The following is an 18,120-nucleotide window of genomic DNA, read 5'->3' as shown; positions in this document are numbered from 1 at the left end:
CCTATTCTCACCTCATATATTCCCCCAGTGCAGAATACCCTTCCCTCTTTTCTCCACCCATCTCTCAATGCTCAGCACATAACAGAAGGCCATGAAGTCTTTGCCTGCAACCCTCAAAGGAGGGCATGTGGCTTTGCCTGTGCATCCACAGCTCGGGGAGACAAGCTGGGAAACGAATGCTTATTGTGGAGGATCCTTGCTAGGCTCTGTGCCAAGCACCTTAACAGCTTACCTTGGCCATGCACAGTGGCTCAGGCCTGTCATCCCAGCATTTCGGGAGGCTGAGGCGGGCAGATCACCTGAGGCCAGGAGTTCAAGGAGGCCAGGAGCCTGGTCAACATGGTGAAACCCTGTCTCTACTAAAAATACAAAAATTACCTGGGCATGGTGGCACATGCCTGTAGTCCCAGCTAGTCGGGAGACTGAGGCAGAAGAATTGCTTGAACCTGGGAGGAGGAGGTTGCAGTGAGCCAAGATCGTGCCACTGCACTCCAGCCTGGATGACAGAGCAAGACTTGGTCTGAAAAAAAAACAACAAAAAAAAACCCAGCTTACCTCGCATGCTCTTCCCTGCCACCCCAAGTGGGTAATTTGCATGAGACACAGTTTGCAATTTGCAATGAAGACACTTGGTCTCAGGTTAATAACTTGCTCATGTCACACAGCTAGTGATACAGTCAGATTCAAGCCCCAATCTTCCCAAATCCTGTCCTTTTCATTCTTCTTGCCACCTTCGTGGTTCTGGTTTATTCTGTATTCTTCTATCTCCTCTCTAGATAGGGGCATGTCTGATTCATAGTTGTTCCTCCACCAAGCACAGTTCCTGGCACCCAGTGGGAGCTCAGTAAGGTTCCCAAGTGAATGAAATGGTCCATCTTAGAGCTTTAAGACAAAAACACCACAGTCCCCACAATCAGATGCTACTTCATTTGGAAAAGGGTCCTTTATACACTGTGAGCTAATAAAGAAGCATTTGGAGCTATTTGGGTGAATGGCCTTTACTACGATTACGATGGGAAATTGGGAGACTAACTCTAGCCCTTCCCCCTCCTACATGTCCCTGTCACTCCTCTTAGGAAGGATAAGCTACAGCCTCGCTGGCAGTTTGTACGAGTATCTCTTTCATGGGGCTGTTGCTTGCCTCAATGTTACTAGTAGTAATCATTTGCAAAAGAACTGTACTACTAATCTTTACTCCCTCCTCCCAATTAATGATACCCCATGAGAGTGTCTCAGATGAAAGACACATTATTAATATTCAAAGAAAAAAACCCTCATAACCATTTTAACATATACAACTAACAATAAACTAAATTTGCTTTGTGGAAGACAGAGAGTGAGCATCCCAAATTAGTTTATGTAAAAAGCTGAAATTCTTCCCCGAAAGGTCTCAGTACCATCCTCAAAGAATATCCTGATCATCAGAAATGCCGTCAAGATTCCCGCCAACATTATCCCCTTTGTTGTCTGAAATGTCGAATCAAGCACATCTGGCAAATGTCCTAGAGCTCACAAATCTTTCAAACAGCGTATAATTCCCAATGGTTAAAGAGATAACGCCACCGCTTAATCGTGCTGCTCTTCAAAATAGCACCAACTTTCCTTCAATCAGAAACAATGGCTTTGGCTTCTTAAAAATATCACACACCAGTGATTATTTGCAGAGAGCGCCCTTTTGCATTTGAACCTGTGGGTTCCAGACAGAATTTAAAATCAAAACCACAAGCCTCATTTGAATGCACACTCCATTAAATGGACAATGGGAATAAGGGGTGTGAACTGGGGTCTGAAAAGTAACCTGACTTATGTGACTCGGCTGCCACCACCAGAATCATGAGGAAGATGGCAATGATGGTGGTGGTGACAGCTAACGATGACTGAGCTTTTGCCATGCACCAGACCCTCAACCAAGGGGTAGGGAGTACTCATGTGATCCCTGTTTAACAATGAGGAAACTGAGGCTCAGTGGGGTTAAAGAATTTCCCCAGGAAATTTGGCAGTAGCCTGAATTCACACGCAGGCTCACCTGCCTCCCCAGGTTTCCCATTTTCCACTTCTGGCCAGCTCCAAGATCATCTGTTGAAAGAGGCATGGATGAAAAGCTCCCAGACTTGAGGTTTATCTGCTCCCCACCCAGCTTTAGAAAAGGGTGAAATTTAAGCAGCACAGTGAACACGTAGAGAAGAAAGACCACTTTAGTCTTCTAATTTTTCTCTGACATTGTTTAGACAGTTGAAAACTGGAAACATCCCCAGTGTCTAATAGGAAAGGACTGGTTAAATAACATATAGTTTATTCTTAATATAGAATACAATGCAATCATTTAAAAATGGCAGTGAAGAAATAGATCTATTGCTATACAAAGGTATCCATATTCTATTTGATAGAGTGATAAAGCAGGATAATAATAATAGCCAGCATTTGCCAACTTCTTACTGTGTTCCAGGCACTGGTCTAAGCCCTTTACGTATATTTTATTTTATTTCATTTTATTTAATCTCCACAGTAATCCCGCAAAGTCGTTATCCTTGTTATTCCCACTTTACAGATGATGAAACTGAGGAAAGGTGAAATGCCTGCCCAAAGTCAAACTGATAGCAAGTGGCAGAGCTGGAATTAGAAGCCAGCCAGGTCCAGCTGACTTCAAAGCTAAAGATAATGTTAGAGCTGACTTTGAATGAGAAGTTGGAGTTTACTAGCGAAAGAAAGAAGAACCGAGGGCCTCCCTAGCCGCCCTATATTTTATAGAGATATAAAAGCACACATCCAAAGAGTGTAAGGTTGCAGATAGTTCTCTGCCCACTTTCTTGCTCAAAAATTGGCCAATGAACAAGTCTTTTTTTTTTTTCCTTTGAGACGGAGTCTCGCTCTTTCGCCCAGGCTGGAGTGCAGTGACGCAATCTCAGCTCACTGCAAGCTCCACCTCCTGGGTTCAGGCCATTCTCCTGCCTCAGCCTCCCCAATAGCTGGGAATACAGGCACCCACCACCAAGCCTGGCTAATTTTTTGTATTTTTAGCAGAGACAGGATTTCACCGTGTTAGCCAGGATGGTCTCGATCTCCTGACCTCGTGATCTGCCCGCCTCAGCCTCCCAAAGTGCTGGGATTATAGGTGTAAGCCATCGCACCCGGCCAATGAACAAGTCTTTCAATGACACTGACAAACCAAGACTCCCCTAATCTTGAAGCCACTGCCTTCCCCTGACAGATTAGAAATCTGAGACCCAGAGAGGGCAAATCACATGTCCAGCCCCACACAGCCTGTCTGTGGTAGAGCCAGGGCTGGTACCCGGGGTTCCCACTGCTGGCTGGAACTCCTTCTGCAAACCCAGGCTACCTTGCCACAGTGCTTCCCTTGCGGTTTCTGCAAAATGGCCGAGTAAGACTCCCCCACAGCCCCCTCCTGCTGTCATCCCTCTAGCGAGACAAAAGGCAATTTACCAAAATGTTATAATCACCTGGAGGCTGGCACGCAGGGACATCCATGCTTTATCTGCAGTGTTGTTAGCAGCACCATAATGAAGGCTTTGTGGAGGGATAATACGCTGTAACTGCCAAATCAAATGCCTGCACCAATCACACGTCCTTGCCAGCAGACGGGCATTTGTTGTAAGCAAAAGGGGTAGGAAGGAAAGTTATGAGTATCGAATGCCTCCACGGTGCCAGGGACTTACCACATCCCAGTTCTTTGAGGAATAGACCGTTATTCGTATTTGGCAGATGCGGAACCTGAGGCTCAGGGAGTAAGTTACTTACTGACAATCAAACAGCTAGTAAAGGGAGGAACCAGGGTGTGAACCCAGGTCCCTCTGACACTGGAGGCCATGCTCTGAACCGACAAAATATGCTGTGGCCTTTTCTGAACCATGAACCTTTCTGAGAATCTAGGCGCAGCTGCAGACCTCTCCCCAGAGAAATACAGTTGAATTCACAAACAGAATTTTGCCTACAGAGGGCGGGATTGGCCACTTGGAAGGCATCCACAGATCCTTGTCAAGACCTTTGCTCTAGGAATAACAGCCTGCCCAGCTTGCCGCCTCTCCCTGGACTGCAGGAATTGCCCATTGCCATCCTCTCTCCCCACCCCAGTTCCAAAGGCCCTGGAAATTCCCCTTCCAGCCATGGTGCCCATCAGATTTTGGTACAATTCCTCCCCTGCCGCCCTCCGACCCCCACATGGCAGCCTCCTGGAGGCATTCGAAGGACACAGCTTCCCCTTCCCTGGTTGGAGTCAACCCAGGCCAGCACTGTAATGATTTGTTTTGTCTCCTTTGATAGAAGTGAGTGGAAAGCCAGACCCTATGGGGCTGGAGCCTACTGTCTTCCTCAGCCCAGATTCTGGAACTCAGCACTGTTGACTGAAACCCCTCAGGACCAGGAGAGGCAGACAGGGTCACAGGCAGGTATTGAGAGCCAGCCAGATCTGCAGGCAGATCCCAACTCTGCCACTCACCAGCTGTGTGACCTTGAGCTAGGCCCTTAACTTCTCTGAGCTTCAGTTTCTTCACCTGAAAAAATGAGGATAGAAATAGACCCCCCTTCCAGGGCTGTGGCCTGAAGTGAGATGACATGCATGAGGTGGGATGACACACTCCAGCAAGAACAACGGCTGGCCCAAAAGAAGCAACTGGTGCATGTTGACAATCACAGTTGTGATCCTTTTACACCCAGGGTGAAAAGGTGAAAAGCAGAGACCTCCTTAACTCTACATCCCAAAGGGAGGAGCCAGTGTTACCATGGCAAACTGCAGTCTGGCCTCCTCCCATCTGCTTTTAACTCTAATTTCAAGACTGGACTAAGGACTGTGGTTTTCTGATCTCTCTGCCCAGCCCCTGGCATTCTGTTATGGACGTGTCCCCATCATCCTCATAATTTCTTATGCACCTAGAGCCTTAGGCCCCCTAAGCTTCCCCTTGACACAGGCCTTTGTTGAGCCCCTGCATCCACCAGGGTTTCACTTGGGGATCAGACCCAGTGCCTGCCCCACCCCCCCACCAAAACCAGTGTAGGGCTAGGGGGAACATATACATAAATAGACAGTCACAGGACTGGGGTGGGTGTTTTCCAGATAGAGGCCTGGACCCTTTAGGAAGCGTAAATGTTCGAAAGACTGTAAAGAAACTCCCACCCCTCAAAATATAGCTTAGGAATCAAAATAACATAAACTAGTAAAAAGCATAGGAAGCAGTCCAACACAATTCTATATTCCCTACGATGTTTAATTTTAAATATTGAATATGAGATTCTTTCCAGAAAACTGGGAGTATCCCTATTTCAGTGGCACCAGGAGCTACATTCACAGTGTGCTACACACACAGAGAAGAGCATCAGTGTGTCCCAAGCAGTCCAGATGCTGTCCTGGAAAAGGTGGAGTTTGGCAAGTCCTAAAAGGATGAGAGGTGGATTCTGCTGCATGGAAGGGAAGGAGCAATACGGGCAAAGGCCCAGAAAGACGCAGGGGTACAGGGTGCTCCAGATGGAGCAACTGAGAAGGCTTGTGTGTTGGGGAATGGGGAACGTATCAAGGAGGCCTCAGACTGGACTTTGATGAGTGTGGAGGAGTGGTTCTCAGTGGGGCATTCAAGGCAGAGGGACCCAGTGTGGGCTGGAGAGAGCCTTGAATAGCAGGTTAGAGAGTTTAGCCTCAAGCCTGTAATCCCAGCACTTTGGGAGGCCGAGACGGGTGGATCACGAGGTCAGGAGATCAAGACCATCCTAGCTAACACGGTGAAACCCCGTCTCTACTAAAAAATACAAAAAACTAGCCGGGCAAGATGGCGGGCGCCTGTAGTCCCAGCTACTCGGGAGGCTGAGGCAGGAGAATGGCGTGAACCCGGGAGGCGGAGCTTGCAGTGAGCTGAGATCCAGCCACTGCACTCCAGCCCGGGCAACAGAGCGAGACTCCGTCTCAAAAAAAAAAAAAAAAAAAAAAAAAGAGAGAGTTTAGCTTCAGTCCTTCAGATGGTGAGGAGTAAAGACGGGAGTTGCAGAAAGGTTCCTCAGGGAAGTGAGTAGAGGTCAAGGCTGCAGTTCCAAAGACAGACTTGGCTATCACCCTGCACCCACTCACATGAGCTGGGTGAGCTTGGGCAGACACCTTCATCTCTGAGCCTCAGTAGCCTCCCCTATAAAAGAGGTAACGACATTGTCTTTCCACGACTGCTGTGAGGATTCAGTGAGTTCTGGTCTGTCACAGACTTCTGCAGATTCCTCCTTAACACCCCTGCTGACTGTTGCCACTGCTCTAGTCTTAATTCAGCCCTCAACATTGACGACTGGACGATAGGCTCCTGTCTGCCAGGGCCCCTTCAGTCCGTCATCCACATGCAGCCAGGGATTAGGGGCCAAAAGGAGCAGAGGGTCAAAGCAGAGGCTGTGGGGTCAGGCCAATAGAGTGACCTTGGCCATGGCACTTGGTTCCTCTGAACTGCCTTCGGACAGCAGCTAGGCGTCATGGACATGTTTAGTGAACGTGGATTCAATCATAAATGCTCAAAAAGAAAAGGGGGCACTAGGAAGCAGGAGGAACAGCAACATCAACAGTGTTGGTGATTTTGCATCCCCTCTCCATTCAGCACACACGTGTTCTGCAGCAAATGTGAGGACACTGCATCAGTCATCTCCATCCCTGTGTGCCTCCTGTCCTGGGAGCACCTTGCCACAGAGGATGATTCTAGCATTTAAAGATATGTACCTGGACGCGGTGTCTCACGCCTGTAATCCTAGCACTTTGGGAGACTGAGGTGGGCGGATCACTTGAGGTCAGGAGTTCAAGACCAGCTTGGCCAACGTGGTGAAACCCTGTCTCTACTAAAATACAAAAATTAGCCAGATGTGTGGCAGGTGCCTGTAATCTCAGCTACTCAGGAGGCTGAGACAGGAGAATCACTTGAACCTGGGAAATGGAGGTTGCAGTAAGCCAAGATCACACCATTGCACTCCAGCCTGGGCGATAGAGCAAGACTCCATCTGCAAAAAAAAAAAAAAAAAAAAAAGATATGTATGTTTTATGAGACTGAGCACTACCTACTGCACTAAGGAGGCAACTGATATGTATGTTTTGATCAGCGTCACCCATAAACACTACTCATATGCATCTGGACCTTAACAGCAAGACAAACTTTCTAACAATTGTCAGAAGACTGTCTATGTGGGCCAAGTGTCATGTGCCTGTAATCCCAGCACCTTAGGAGGCTAAGGTGGGAGGACTGCTTGAAGCCAGGAGTTCAAGACCAGCCTGGACAACAATCTGTGACCCCGTCTCTACAAAAAAGATTTTTTTAAATTAGTCAGGAGTGGTGGCACACCTGGAGTTCAGCAACCCGGGAAGCTGAGGTAGGAGGATCTGTTGAGCCCAAAGTTCAGAAGCTGCAGTGAGCCATGATCACACCACGCACTATAGCCTGGGTGACAGAGAGAGACCCCCTGTCTATAAAACATTTTAAAAAATAAGAAGTCTGGCTGTGTGGCACTTAGTGAGATGTCCATCTCCAGCATGGGACCTTCCTAAGAGATTTCCAAGGGTCATTATGACTATGGGAACTTTTCCCCTCACCCATCAACTAAAGCACCTAAGGCTCCGACCTGAGATAACACCAGCTGTGCATACACAGAGATGTTAATGAGGATTGCATGATGGCAGGCATGGCACCTTGCACACGGAAGTGCTTCCTAATATGAGGCAGCTACATTCCTTGCCCTGACTTAGCCCCATCCCAGGGATAGTCCTAAATCCAGCCTTAGGCCTAACCTTGGAGACCCCACCTCAATTATTTCCACATATTAAAACAAAGTGTATCCATACGAAATATAAATCCCACATTAAATATAAAAATTTTGCTGTTGCTTGGTAAACTGCTTTACTACAAGTCTTCCCCAATTGGCCATGATTTCCTGAGAGTCATGCATACTGGAGAATTCTCAAAAAATGAGGAAATTAAGCCTACAGATGGATGTCAAGTGTAATAAAATTGTTTTGATTTCTAAATTTAATAATTAAGTCTGAATGCATTAATTATAACATTTATTAATTTCAGTTTTGTAGTTTCTCTTTTTTTCTATTTAGAGCCAATCATCTTTTTCTAAGCCTTTTACATTTGAATAGGCCTTAAGAAGCTTGTGGGTGCTTGGCCCAGCCCTCTGCCCAGCCCAGAAGATGCTCTTTTATGGGGAAAAGCCAGAGCAGCCCCATGGCCTTCCACCTCCCCGCCCTGTGGCAGGCTTTGCCTAGGCAATGACTCCTCAGTCAATATTGACAATGCGGTGGTCTTGGCCTCTGGCCACCACCACTGCCAGCAAAGTTCAAAGCCTCTTTCTTGTCGGGAGTGGTGATGGGGATGCCTGGGCATTGCTGCCCTCACTGTGGCACTGCTGTGGCCCTGCCCTACCAGTTCATGTAGGCTGCATTTGCACAGAGGGTGTGGCAGGGCGATGGATGGGACCCATAGGTGCCTGCAAGCTGGAGAGCCTGCTTTGCAGTGTACCCCCCGATCCCAGCCTGGAGTCCTCTGAGGATGGGCCTAGACCCCCCAAACGACAACAGCCCCTATGACAGAAGCTTCCTTCCTCCAAGGCCTGGCCCAGCCCTGTGCTCACTGCCACCCTGGCATTCGGCATGAGCCCCGGGCTGTCTCTGGCATGAACCCTGGGCTTCCTGGGTTGGAAGCGCCTCTGCCCTCTGCATGTGAAGACACACACTGAGACTTTAGGGACTCACATCCTGCCACACTCAGCCAGTCACATGAGCCACACACCATGTGCACACCTCCCCTCAGCTGCAGCCTCTCCCACACTCACACACACATCTCTTCATGCTTATGCTGGTGTGAGTGCAGTTGGATGGAAATATACACACCTGTGTCTGTGCACACACTCGCAGCTTCTCCGAGTATGACTCTGGTGCCAGACACACTGAGCCCTTCCCTCTGCCCTGATGGAAGGAATTGGGGCAAATCATTTCACCCCTCAGTTTCCTCATCATAATTGGAGACAGCCCCATCTCACTCACTGAGGAGAGGAGGAGTGTAGCCCCCGACATACATGCGGAGCTGGGCACCTCCTAAGTGCCCGGCCAGCGTGAGCTCTGCCACTCTCCCAAGGCAGACACTTTGTTTCCTCTTGGTCTCCTCCCTTCTCTAGTCCCCATCCCAGCCTCCTCACTCACATAGGGTGGGAGCTGCATAGCAGCGGTGACCGCAGGTGTGCCCAGCCCAAAGGCGTGCCAAGAGCAGGCAGAGCCCAGCCTGTGGGTGTGCAGTGACCCCAGTCTGCCTGCTTGCCTTCCCTGGGCTCGCCTGCCCTGGCTTGCCCTGCTGGCTTTGAACAAAAATTATTAGCTGAGCCACGGCCCTTGATCCTTATGGCACTGGTCCTCATGTGAAGGCCTCCTCCTCCCGCAGGCTCCCCCCTCCATCCTGGCAGGGAACCAGAAGTCCTGGGGGTGTCCTGAGCGAGTCCCTTAAGGATGCTCCCCTACAGGCATCCAGTTTGGGAATGAAAGACCCATCACAATGGTGATTGTAGCTTCCATTCCTGGGTGCCCACCGAGTGCTGTTCATCCTGGTCAGTCCTCACTCTGCCCTCTGCAGAAAGTCTGATGAAACCTGCTGCAAAGACAAGGAGCGTGACTCAGAGATGGAGTGACAAAGGGCCCAGCGAGTCAGTGGCTCAGCATTGGATCCAGGCTTGTTCGGCTCCAGAACTCCTTCCAGTCTTTGCTGTGTTGCCACATGAACCCTGAAATCCCACCTTCACAAGATAACTTCTGGCATTTCTTTTGGTTTTTGGCATTTCCTGTGCACCAAGTGCTGTGCTAACCTTTTTTAGGAATGATCTCACTTGGTCCTCATGCAAGCCTTCAAGGCAGACATCTTTGAAGATGAGGAAATGAGACCCAGTGAGGTGTGAGGCCACTTGCTCAAGGTCTGTAAACTCGTGGCACAGAGTTCCAATGCCCAAGTTCTTAACCATCACACCACACTGCCCCCTCCCTGCTAACCCTCTGAAGAGCTGGTATTTCCAAGCAGCTGTTCTGAGACTTTCAGGATCTCTTTTTCCCCCAGCTCTGCACTGACCTGCAGGCTGCAACTAATGTCACCCGGTGACCTGGGCACAGCTCAGCAGGCCCAGTGCAGCTGTGCCCTGTACAGGTCAGTTCATCCCCGCCTTCACTGAGAGGCAAGTCCCAGGCCAGCCAGACTTTGAGCTTCCTGAGCGGGGTTAGTGCCCAGGTATGACCCCACACAACCCAGCCTCTCCATGTAGTAGGGCTGCTCAATCTATTGCCTCAAGTCACAAAAGGAACCAGCAGCTGGCGGCCTTGAACTTGCCATTGGCATGCCTGCCTTGCCCTCTCACGAGCTCCGTTTGCCCAGGGTGGGGAAGAAATTCTTCCCCCTTTGTCAAAACCCCACAGGGTAAACCTATTGCTTTTATGTCCCCCAATTTACATTTCTTTATTCATTATTCACCATGTATTTATGAAATACTTTCTGAGTGCTGGATCTGTGCTGGGCCCTGACGATCAAAGGTAAATGGTACAGGGTTGCCCTAGGCTGGAGGGGGTGACCACGACCAACACTGTGACCTCGGCTCAGGGAAGGCTGACGTCCAGGTGGGGTCTGCGGGGGTAGGGGACAGCCAAGAAGGTATGACGCCCAGCCCACGCATTCATGGGGCCTTTAAGTGTGGACTGTGACAGACTGAAGGAAAACCCTGTTCATCAGACAACTCAAAATTCACACCCCCTTTCCTGACCGTAGTGCCTTCAGCACGCTGTGAACTTACACTTTTTTGGAAGAAATCCTAGAATACACACTCATATTACATTTGGTTGTTTGTGTTAAAAGTAGCAATTTGTCAGCCAGGCGCTGTGGCTCATACCTGTAATCTTAGCACTGGGAGGCCAAGGCGGGTGGATCATGAGGTCAAGAGATCGAGACCATCCTGGCCAACATGGTGAAACCCCATCTCTACTAAAAATACAAAAATTAGCCGGGCATGGTGGTGCATGCCTGTAGTCCCAGCTACTCGGGAGACTGAGGCAGGAGAATCACTCGAACCTGGGAGGCAGAGGTTGCAGTGAGCCGAGATTGCACCACTGCACTCCAGCCTGGTGACAGAGTGAGACTCTGTCTCAAAAAAAAAAAAAAAGTAGTAATTTGTCAAATGTAAATGTTTAAACTATTCTGTAATTGTTATCACCTTGCTTAGGCCTGTCTTCAATTTTATATACACTAATACTACAAAATGGAAAGTACCTTGGGCCTCTGTTGTGCTCTGAGAGGCCCTGAACCCAAACCAGGTCCTGAAGGAGGAAGGGTGGTCCCTTGGGAACAGCATATGCAAAGGCACAGAGGCACTGGCGAGCATGCACATGGACTACTGCAGTTCCTCCGGTGGCTGCATTTTACAGCATGAGGGGAGCTGGGAGGGAAGTGGGGAGGGAAGCAGGCCTGGGAAGCAGGCTGGGAAGCAGGAGGACCTGGCGAACTTGAAGGCCAGGCTGAGGAGTGGGGAGCCTTTTCAGGGAAGTTTTTCATTGCGGTAGCCCATAGTCAGATTTGGGGTCTCTCTTGCAGTACGTTTCTTTTCTTCTCTATAAAAAGCCCAGTTATCCTAATGACCTATGAGTGCAGGGTATGCAGGTGGCAGCAAGGTCACTTCCAAAACTTCAGAACCGGAATAAAGACATCATTCAGCCCCAAAGGTAGACAGACCTAACCCTGAAGTGCACCTGGGTCCTGGCCGCACTCGCTGCTCGTCTCAGTCCCATCTGTCCCTAGCACTGGCCACAGGGCTGGCCACAGAATTGGGCTTGCCAATTCATTAATTAATTCAAAAGCTATCAACTGAGAACCTACTATGTGCCAGATGCTCTCCTAAGCACTGGGATATCATAGTGAATAAGCAGGCAGGGCTCCTGGTCTCACTGGAGCTTATAGTCCGGATGGGGAAACAGACAACATGCACGTAAACAAATACATATGCAGGGAGTGGCTTATGCTATGGAGAAAATAAAATGAAGACAAGATGGAGTGACTGGGAGTGGAGGCAGTCAGATTAGGGTCATTGAGAAGGTGACATTTGAGTTGAGACCTAGATACTGAGAAGGGGGTGCATGGGAAATGTTTGTTGATGGCAACTGACACAAGTCAGAATGAAAAAGGCTTATTCCAGATTTCATCTGAGAGAGCATTTATAAGCGCCTACTGTATGCTGGGTCTAGTGGTCAACAAATTAGACATGGTCCCTGCATCGAGAGCTTACAGTCTAATGGGAGAGAAAAACATTATATAAGAAAATATTCAAGCGGGGCGCGGTGGACCACGCCTGTAATCCCAGCACTTTAAGAGGCTGAGGCAGCCGATCACCTGAGGTCAGGAGTTTGAAACCAGCCTGGCCAACATGGAGAAACCCCATCTCTACTAAAAATACAAAAATTAGCCAGGCATGGTGGCTCATGGCTGTAATCCCAGTTATTTGGGAGGCTGAGGCAGGAGAATTCCTTGAACCTGTGAGGCGGAGGCTGCAGTGAGTCGAGATTGCGTCACTGTATTCCAGCCTGGGCGACAGAGCAAAAACTCCATCTCAAAACAAACAAATAAACAAACAAACAAACAAAAAGGCAAATAAGTATAGATTCAAAAATTGTGATCTGAGGGGACCATGAAAGAAAAGGGAGCATGGGAGGCCAAGACGGGCGGATCATGAGGTCAGGAGATTGAGACCATCCTGGCTAACATGGTGAAACCCTGTCTCTACTAAAAATACAAAAAATTAGCCCAGCTACTCAGGAGGCCAAGGCAGGAGAATGGCGTGAACCCAGGAAGCAGAGCTTGCAGTGAGCTGAGATCACACTGCTAAACTCCAGCCTGGGTGACAGACCGAGACTCCGTCTCAAAAAAAAAGGAGTGAATGACGTCAATCTGGATGTCCGGGTCTGTGAAGGGATGTCCACTCCTCTTAGAGAACACGAGAATCTCACCTTTTAGGGAGCGCTCTAGATTTTCATGTATTTCTTAAACTGTTTATTTGAAAGGAGTTAAATTAACAGAATTCTCGCAAAGATACTACACAGTTGTCAATACACCCCACACTCAATTTCCCTGTTATGACTATCTTACATTGCATGGTACATCTGTCACAATTAGTGAACTAATATTGATGTTATGATTCACTAAAGCCCATACTTTTTACAGATGCCTTTTCCTAATGTCCATTTTCTGTTCCAGGATCCCATCCTGTCTCCTTAGGCTTCACAGGGGCATAGCTGTTTCTTAGGCTTTCCTTGTTTTTGGTGACAGTTTTGGGGAGTACTGGTTAGATATTTTGTAGGATGTCCCTCAACTGGAATCTGTCTGATGTTTTTTCTCATGATTAGATTGGAGTTGTGGGTTTGGGAGGAAGATCACAGAAGTAAAGTGTCATTTTCATCCCATCATATCAAGGGTCCAGACTGCCACCATGACTTACCAATGTTGCTGTTAACCTTGGTCACCTGACTGAGGTAGTGTTTGTGAGGTTTCTCCATTATAAAGTTACTTTCCCCTCCTCCCTTTCCATACTGTTCTCTTTGAAAGTCACTATGCACAGCCATGCTTCAGAAGTGGGGATTTGTGCTCCAACTCTTTGAGGACAGAGTACATAAATTACTTGGAATTCTCCTGCATGGATTTATATATTCTGATTTTTATGCATTTTTGCCAGTATCTTTATGCAAGGTCTTTTTGCTTTTCAGGAGTTCAAGAACCCTGTTGGTATTTCTAGGAACCTAGAACTTTTATTTTATTTATTTATTTATTTATTTAGAGACAGGGTCTCAACTCTGTCACCCAGGCGATCACAGCTTACCACAGCCTCAATCACCCCAGGCTCAGGTGATCCTCTCACCTCAACCTCCCGAGTAGCTGGGACCACAGGCCCTTGCCACCATGCCCAGCTAATTTTTCTATTTTTTGTAGAGAGGTGGTTTTGCCATGTTGCCCAGGCTGGATTAAAACTCCCGGGCTCAAGCAACCTATCCACCTCGGCCTCCCAAAGTGTTGGGAATGCAGTTGTGAGCCACCACGCCCAGCTGAGGTATCTTATTTCAATTAACAAAATGCATCAAGTTACCAAGACATTAAATTGGAGGGTAGGAAAAAAGCCAGACTTTTTTTTTTTCTTTTTCTTTTGAGATAGACTCTGGCTCTGTCGCCATGCTGGAGTGCAGTGGCGCAATCTCGGCTCACTGCAACCTCCGCCTCCTCGGCTCAAGTGATTCTCCTGCCTCAGCTTCCCGAGTAGCTGGGACTATAGGTGCCCGCCACCATGCCCAGCTCATTTTTGTATTTTTGTAGAGATGAGGTTTCACCATGTTGGCCAGGATGGCCTTGATCTCTTGACGTCGTGATCCACCCACCTCAGTCTCCCAAAGTGCTAGGATTACTGGCGTGAGCCACCATGCCTGGCAAAGGCCAATAATTATTTTAATTTTTTTTTTTCTATTGTAAATACCCATTAGTGAAAGAAGATTTGGGAAATAACAGCAGAAAGAGAAACTCTCTCATCCCACTATGCAGGGCTATTATTCACATCTCAATTTAATTTTTCTTCTGTGCACAGTTATTACATAGGATATACTATGTGTACTTTTATTTCTTGTCTCTTCTTACCATTTTTCTTTCGCTTATTATCACATCAAAAACATTTCCCCCATGTTGCTATACAAACTTCATAATAATTATTTTCAGTAGCTGTTAAATATCCCCTCACGTGTCTTACAGTATCCACCTCCCTGAATCTAGCACGATGCCTGGCACATAATTATTTGTTAAATGAATGCACATACAACAAAATAATCATCCCCTCATTTTTAGAAATGTATGTCATTTTCCTTTTCCCTGATTCTAAATAGTTCCGAGACAAATAGATAATCCCTTTAAGATAGTGTCCCAGAGTGGAATTACCACGCCAGCAGGGACCAAAAATTTTTAAGATCAATGCACCAAACCAGAAATCTTCCATCTCTCTGCACCACCGGCAGTTGTGTCAAGGATAATAATTTACAATTGATTAAAGAGTTTGTGGGGTGTTTTTTTCCCCATCTTTTTTCTCCCTCCTTTCCCTCTCCCCTCCTACCAAAAAGGGAAGAAATTATCTGAGAAGGTGAAGATGTTCTCAGACAATCATATTAACATATTCCAACAATCGCAATTTGCAAAATAGTAATCACAACTCCCAGGATCTGGGAGGCATTAATCAAAGCTGCAGGTTTAATTCCATTTTAAATATTGATGAAATGTGCTTCAGCAGCCTCACCCTTGTGTAGCAGGGCCAGGGGAGCCGCAGAGAGGCGCAGGGGAGGCGAAGGGAGGGTTGGTGAGCAGCTGCTGGGAGGGGAGGCATCTGTGATTCAAATTGGTGGCTGTACAGCCAGGTAGAGAGTGAAAGGGGTAGTGAAGAGGGCTGTTAAGTCCATTGCTGTCAATTTTTAACGATCAGGGAGGGGCCTGAGGACTGGTTCAGCACAATAAACCCAGTTTGTCTGGTTTCAGGGGTTACTGCTGAAGAGGTTGCAGCTGCACTGATTCGAATAGCCTGGAGACTTCAGAACTGTAATTATCAACCAGGCTGCTCAGAGTGTGGCAAAAGTGGGCTCCACCAGCGCTTAACTCCTTGTGTGCTGACACATCATCGCTGCTTTCCCCACCCCTGGGTTTCCCAGCCTCAGCGGGGACTCCCAGGCAGCCTCCCCAGAGGAAACTGAGGCTCACTGGCTGCTTACTAGAGTGTGCCAGGCAGCAAGCTGTTTTCCTTAGGTCTCATGTAAAGAAATGGTGGTGAGGTGGTTAGTGATATGAGGGCAGTCTCAGCTCCTGACGTGCTAACATCTGCCCTGGGGTGAGAGGTCAGGCTGCAGAGCCTGGTGAACCTTGGTTTGAATCCACTGGCGATGGACTTAGGACAAGGCTCTCCCCTACCCGACTGGGCTGTTACAGAGATCCAATGAGACACAGTGTCTGCAAAGCACCAAGCACACATAGGCTGTCTGTGAGCCTCCATCTCTCTGGCTCTGGGTCTGGTGCCTTTCACAGAAAAGGAAGGCATCCCTGGCAGGGGATCTGATTCATGCAGCTTTCCGCCGGCCCTCTGTGTTTCAGCTCTCAGGGAGTGCCCTTGTTCCCAAGCATCTGCCATTTGTCACCCAAGGAGGGTGGGCAGACCTATCCTCCCATCTCTTAGGCAGGAGGCACTGGGCTAGACACAGGGTAAGCAGAGGAGGCAAGAACTCCTCCAGTGCTCTGGCCCTCAGGAGAACTGGTTAAAGGCAGGGAGTGGCACCAAGGGAAGGGAGAAGTGGCGAGAAGGTGGAAAGGCAGGAAGGCAGGGAGAAGGCAGCGTGGTGTGAAAAGAGTATGGGCAGCTGGAAGGACGTTGCAGGAAGGATGTGCAGGACTCATTGACCCTCCTCCTGGAAGGAATGTAACCCCAAGAGACATTCTCCACATATCCATGAAGGGGTGTGGCCAAGAACGCTTGTCCCAGCATTGTTCCTGGTAGTGGGACTTGCAGGCAACCTCCGCAGCCACCACCAGCATGGAGAGGAAAATGTGATGGAAGCCAAGCATGGAATATTAGGCAGCAGTAAGAAGCAAAGAGCTGGATGTACACACAGCAACAAGAATAGGTCTTGAGTGAAACATGTGAAACATAATGAAAGCCACAGCACAATGCCATTTCTGTAAATTAAAAACACACTTGTACACAAAACAGCAGCACATATTTTACAGAGCAGCATGCATTTTGAGGATTCTCTATCCTACCACTGGAGTAGGTCCCTGTAGTGGTGGAGGAGGGACCCAGTGTGGGTTTGGAGGAGAAAGGAGGAAAAATGAAAATAAAGTAAATCCACGGAGGGGTCTTGCACAGAGAGATGATGGCAGCATGCTGTGGACTGAAGAATGTGATTCAAGTCTCTCTATTTGAGGTTTAAAAAACAGCATAGGCTTTATAGCTGGACAATCCTAGGTTCCAGTCTGAGCTCTCCCACATACTGACCCTGTGGCTGTGGACAAGTACTTCGGCCTCTGTGAGCATCTGTTTGTTCATCTGTAAAATGGTGGCGAAGGCTTGCCCATTGGGTGGTTGGTCATGAAGATTAAACTAAGGAGACACTGCGTTTAGGGCCTTCAGGGCACAGCCAGGAGCTCCTGCTCCTCTCCATTCCCACTGAAAGGCCTGAAGTAAACAAGAGGGTGTTAGTCCCCTGGGGGAAACCATGGGTTCTTGAAAGAGTCAAGAATGGAGAGCCTAGAAAGGAAATGTAAACCTCAGGACTCTGTCTCCTAGCACCACCAGCAAGGCCTAGACCCGCTGTCCTGGGGCTGTCGTGTGTGGGCTGTCAGACCAGGCAAGTGCCCGACTGTGAAGCAGCTGCTCTCTGCCTGTGAGGATGAGTCCACCTTAGGGTGGCCAGACCGCCTCATGCTTGCCTCCGCCAGCAGCACCCAGTTAGAAATCCTTCTGTGTTCAATTTCCCCAAGACCAAGCACTCCGAGGCATTCAGTGTAAATGAAAGGTCTGTTCCTCCCCACACAAAGCTAAACAGACAGGCCATCCACAGACCATCCCAGTCCCAAGACCCCACCTGGGAACCCCCCAGGCCAGGGAAGGTCCCAGCGAGCACCAAGCATGACCAGCTCTTCCTCTTTCCTTGCAGATGATGACGAGCACGAGTGGATCACCCGTACCTGTCGAAAGGGCTAGGACAAGATTGTGAGTCACAGGCCTGAGCTGTGAACTCTGTGGCTGCCTCCACCAGAGGTTTCCATCTGCCCTGCTGGCACTGGCTGCCCTGGGGGACAGGCTGTAGTTCTAGAGCCTGACTTTCAACTCAGGAATAAAGACTTTCTGCAGTCAGTGGCCCCAAGTGTATTTGCCTTAAAAGATTGTTTCTCAGTGGGCATCATTTCACCTAGACAAAATTGTGAGCTATAGATATTCCCAGGACCCACCCTAGACCTCCCAATTAGAATCTCTGGGAATGGGGCCTAGTAATTTGCATTCCCAGCATTTCGCATGCATCTGAACGTTTGAGAAGCATCTCTTTATAATAGATAGACGTAATTGAGCACTAAC

General features: G+C 48.5%; 1 protein-coding gene across 2 annotated transcripts in view; it reads left to right on the top strand.

Annotated features, from left to right (window-relative positions):
- Nucleotides 1-17,906, top strand: part of MORN5 (MORN repeat containing 5) — a 40,329-nt gene extending 22,423 nt beyond the window's left edge. The window contains exon 4 of one of the 2 annotated variants that reach the window (XM_023198609.1): nucleotides 17,702-17,906. Coding sequence is in view for 1 of the 2 variants with exons in the window: in XM_023198608.2 (XP_023054376.1) it covers nucleotides 17,702-17,748 (47 nt within the window). In the remaining variant the exon portion in view is untranslated. The remainder of the gene's footprint in view (nucleotides 1-17,701) is intronic. The other variant, XM_023198608.2, reaches the window with a different exon arrangement.
- The last annotated feature ends 214 nt before the right edge of the window (nucleotides 17,907-18,120 follow it).

This window comes from Piliocolobus tephrosceles, chromosome 14, assembly GCF_002776525.5.
Source record: "Piliocolobus tephrosceles isolate RC106 chromosome 14, ASM277652v3, whole genome shotgun sequence".
NCBI lineage: Eukaryota > Metazoa > Chordata > Mammalia > Primates > Cercopithecidae > Piliocolobus > Piliocolobus tephrosceles.
The sequence above is the reverse complement of the archived record's forward strand: the minus strand, read 5'-3'. Positions and strand labels throughout refer to the sequence as shown.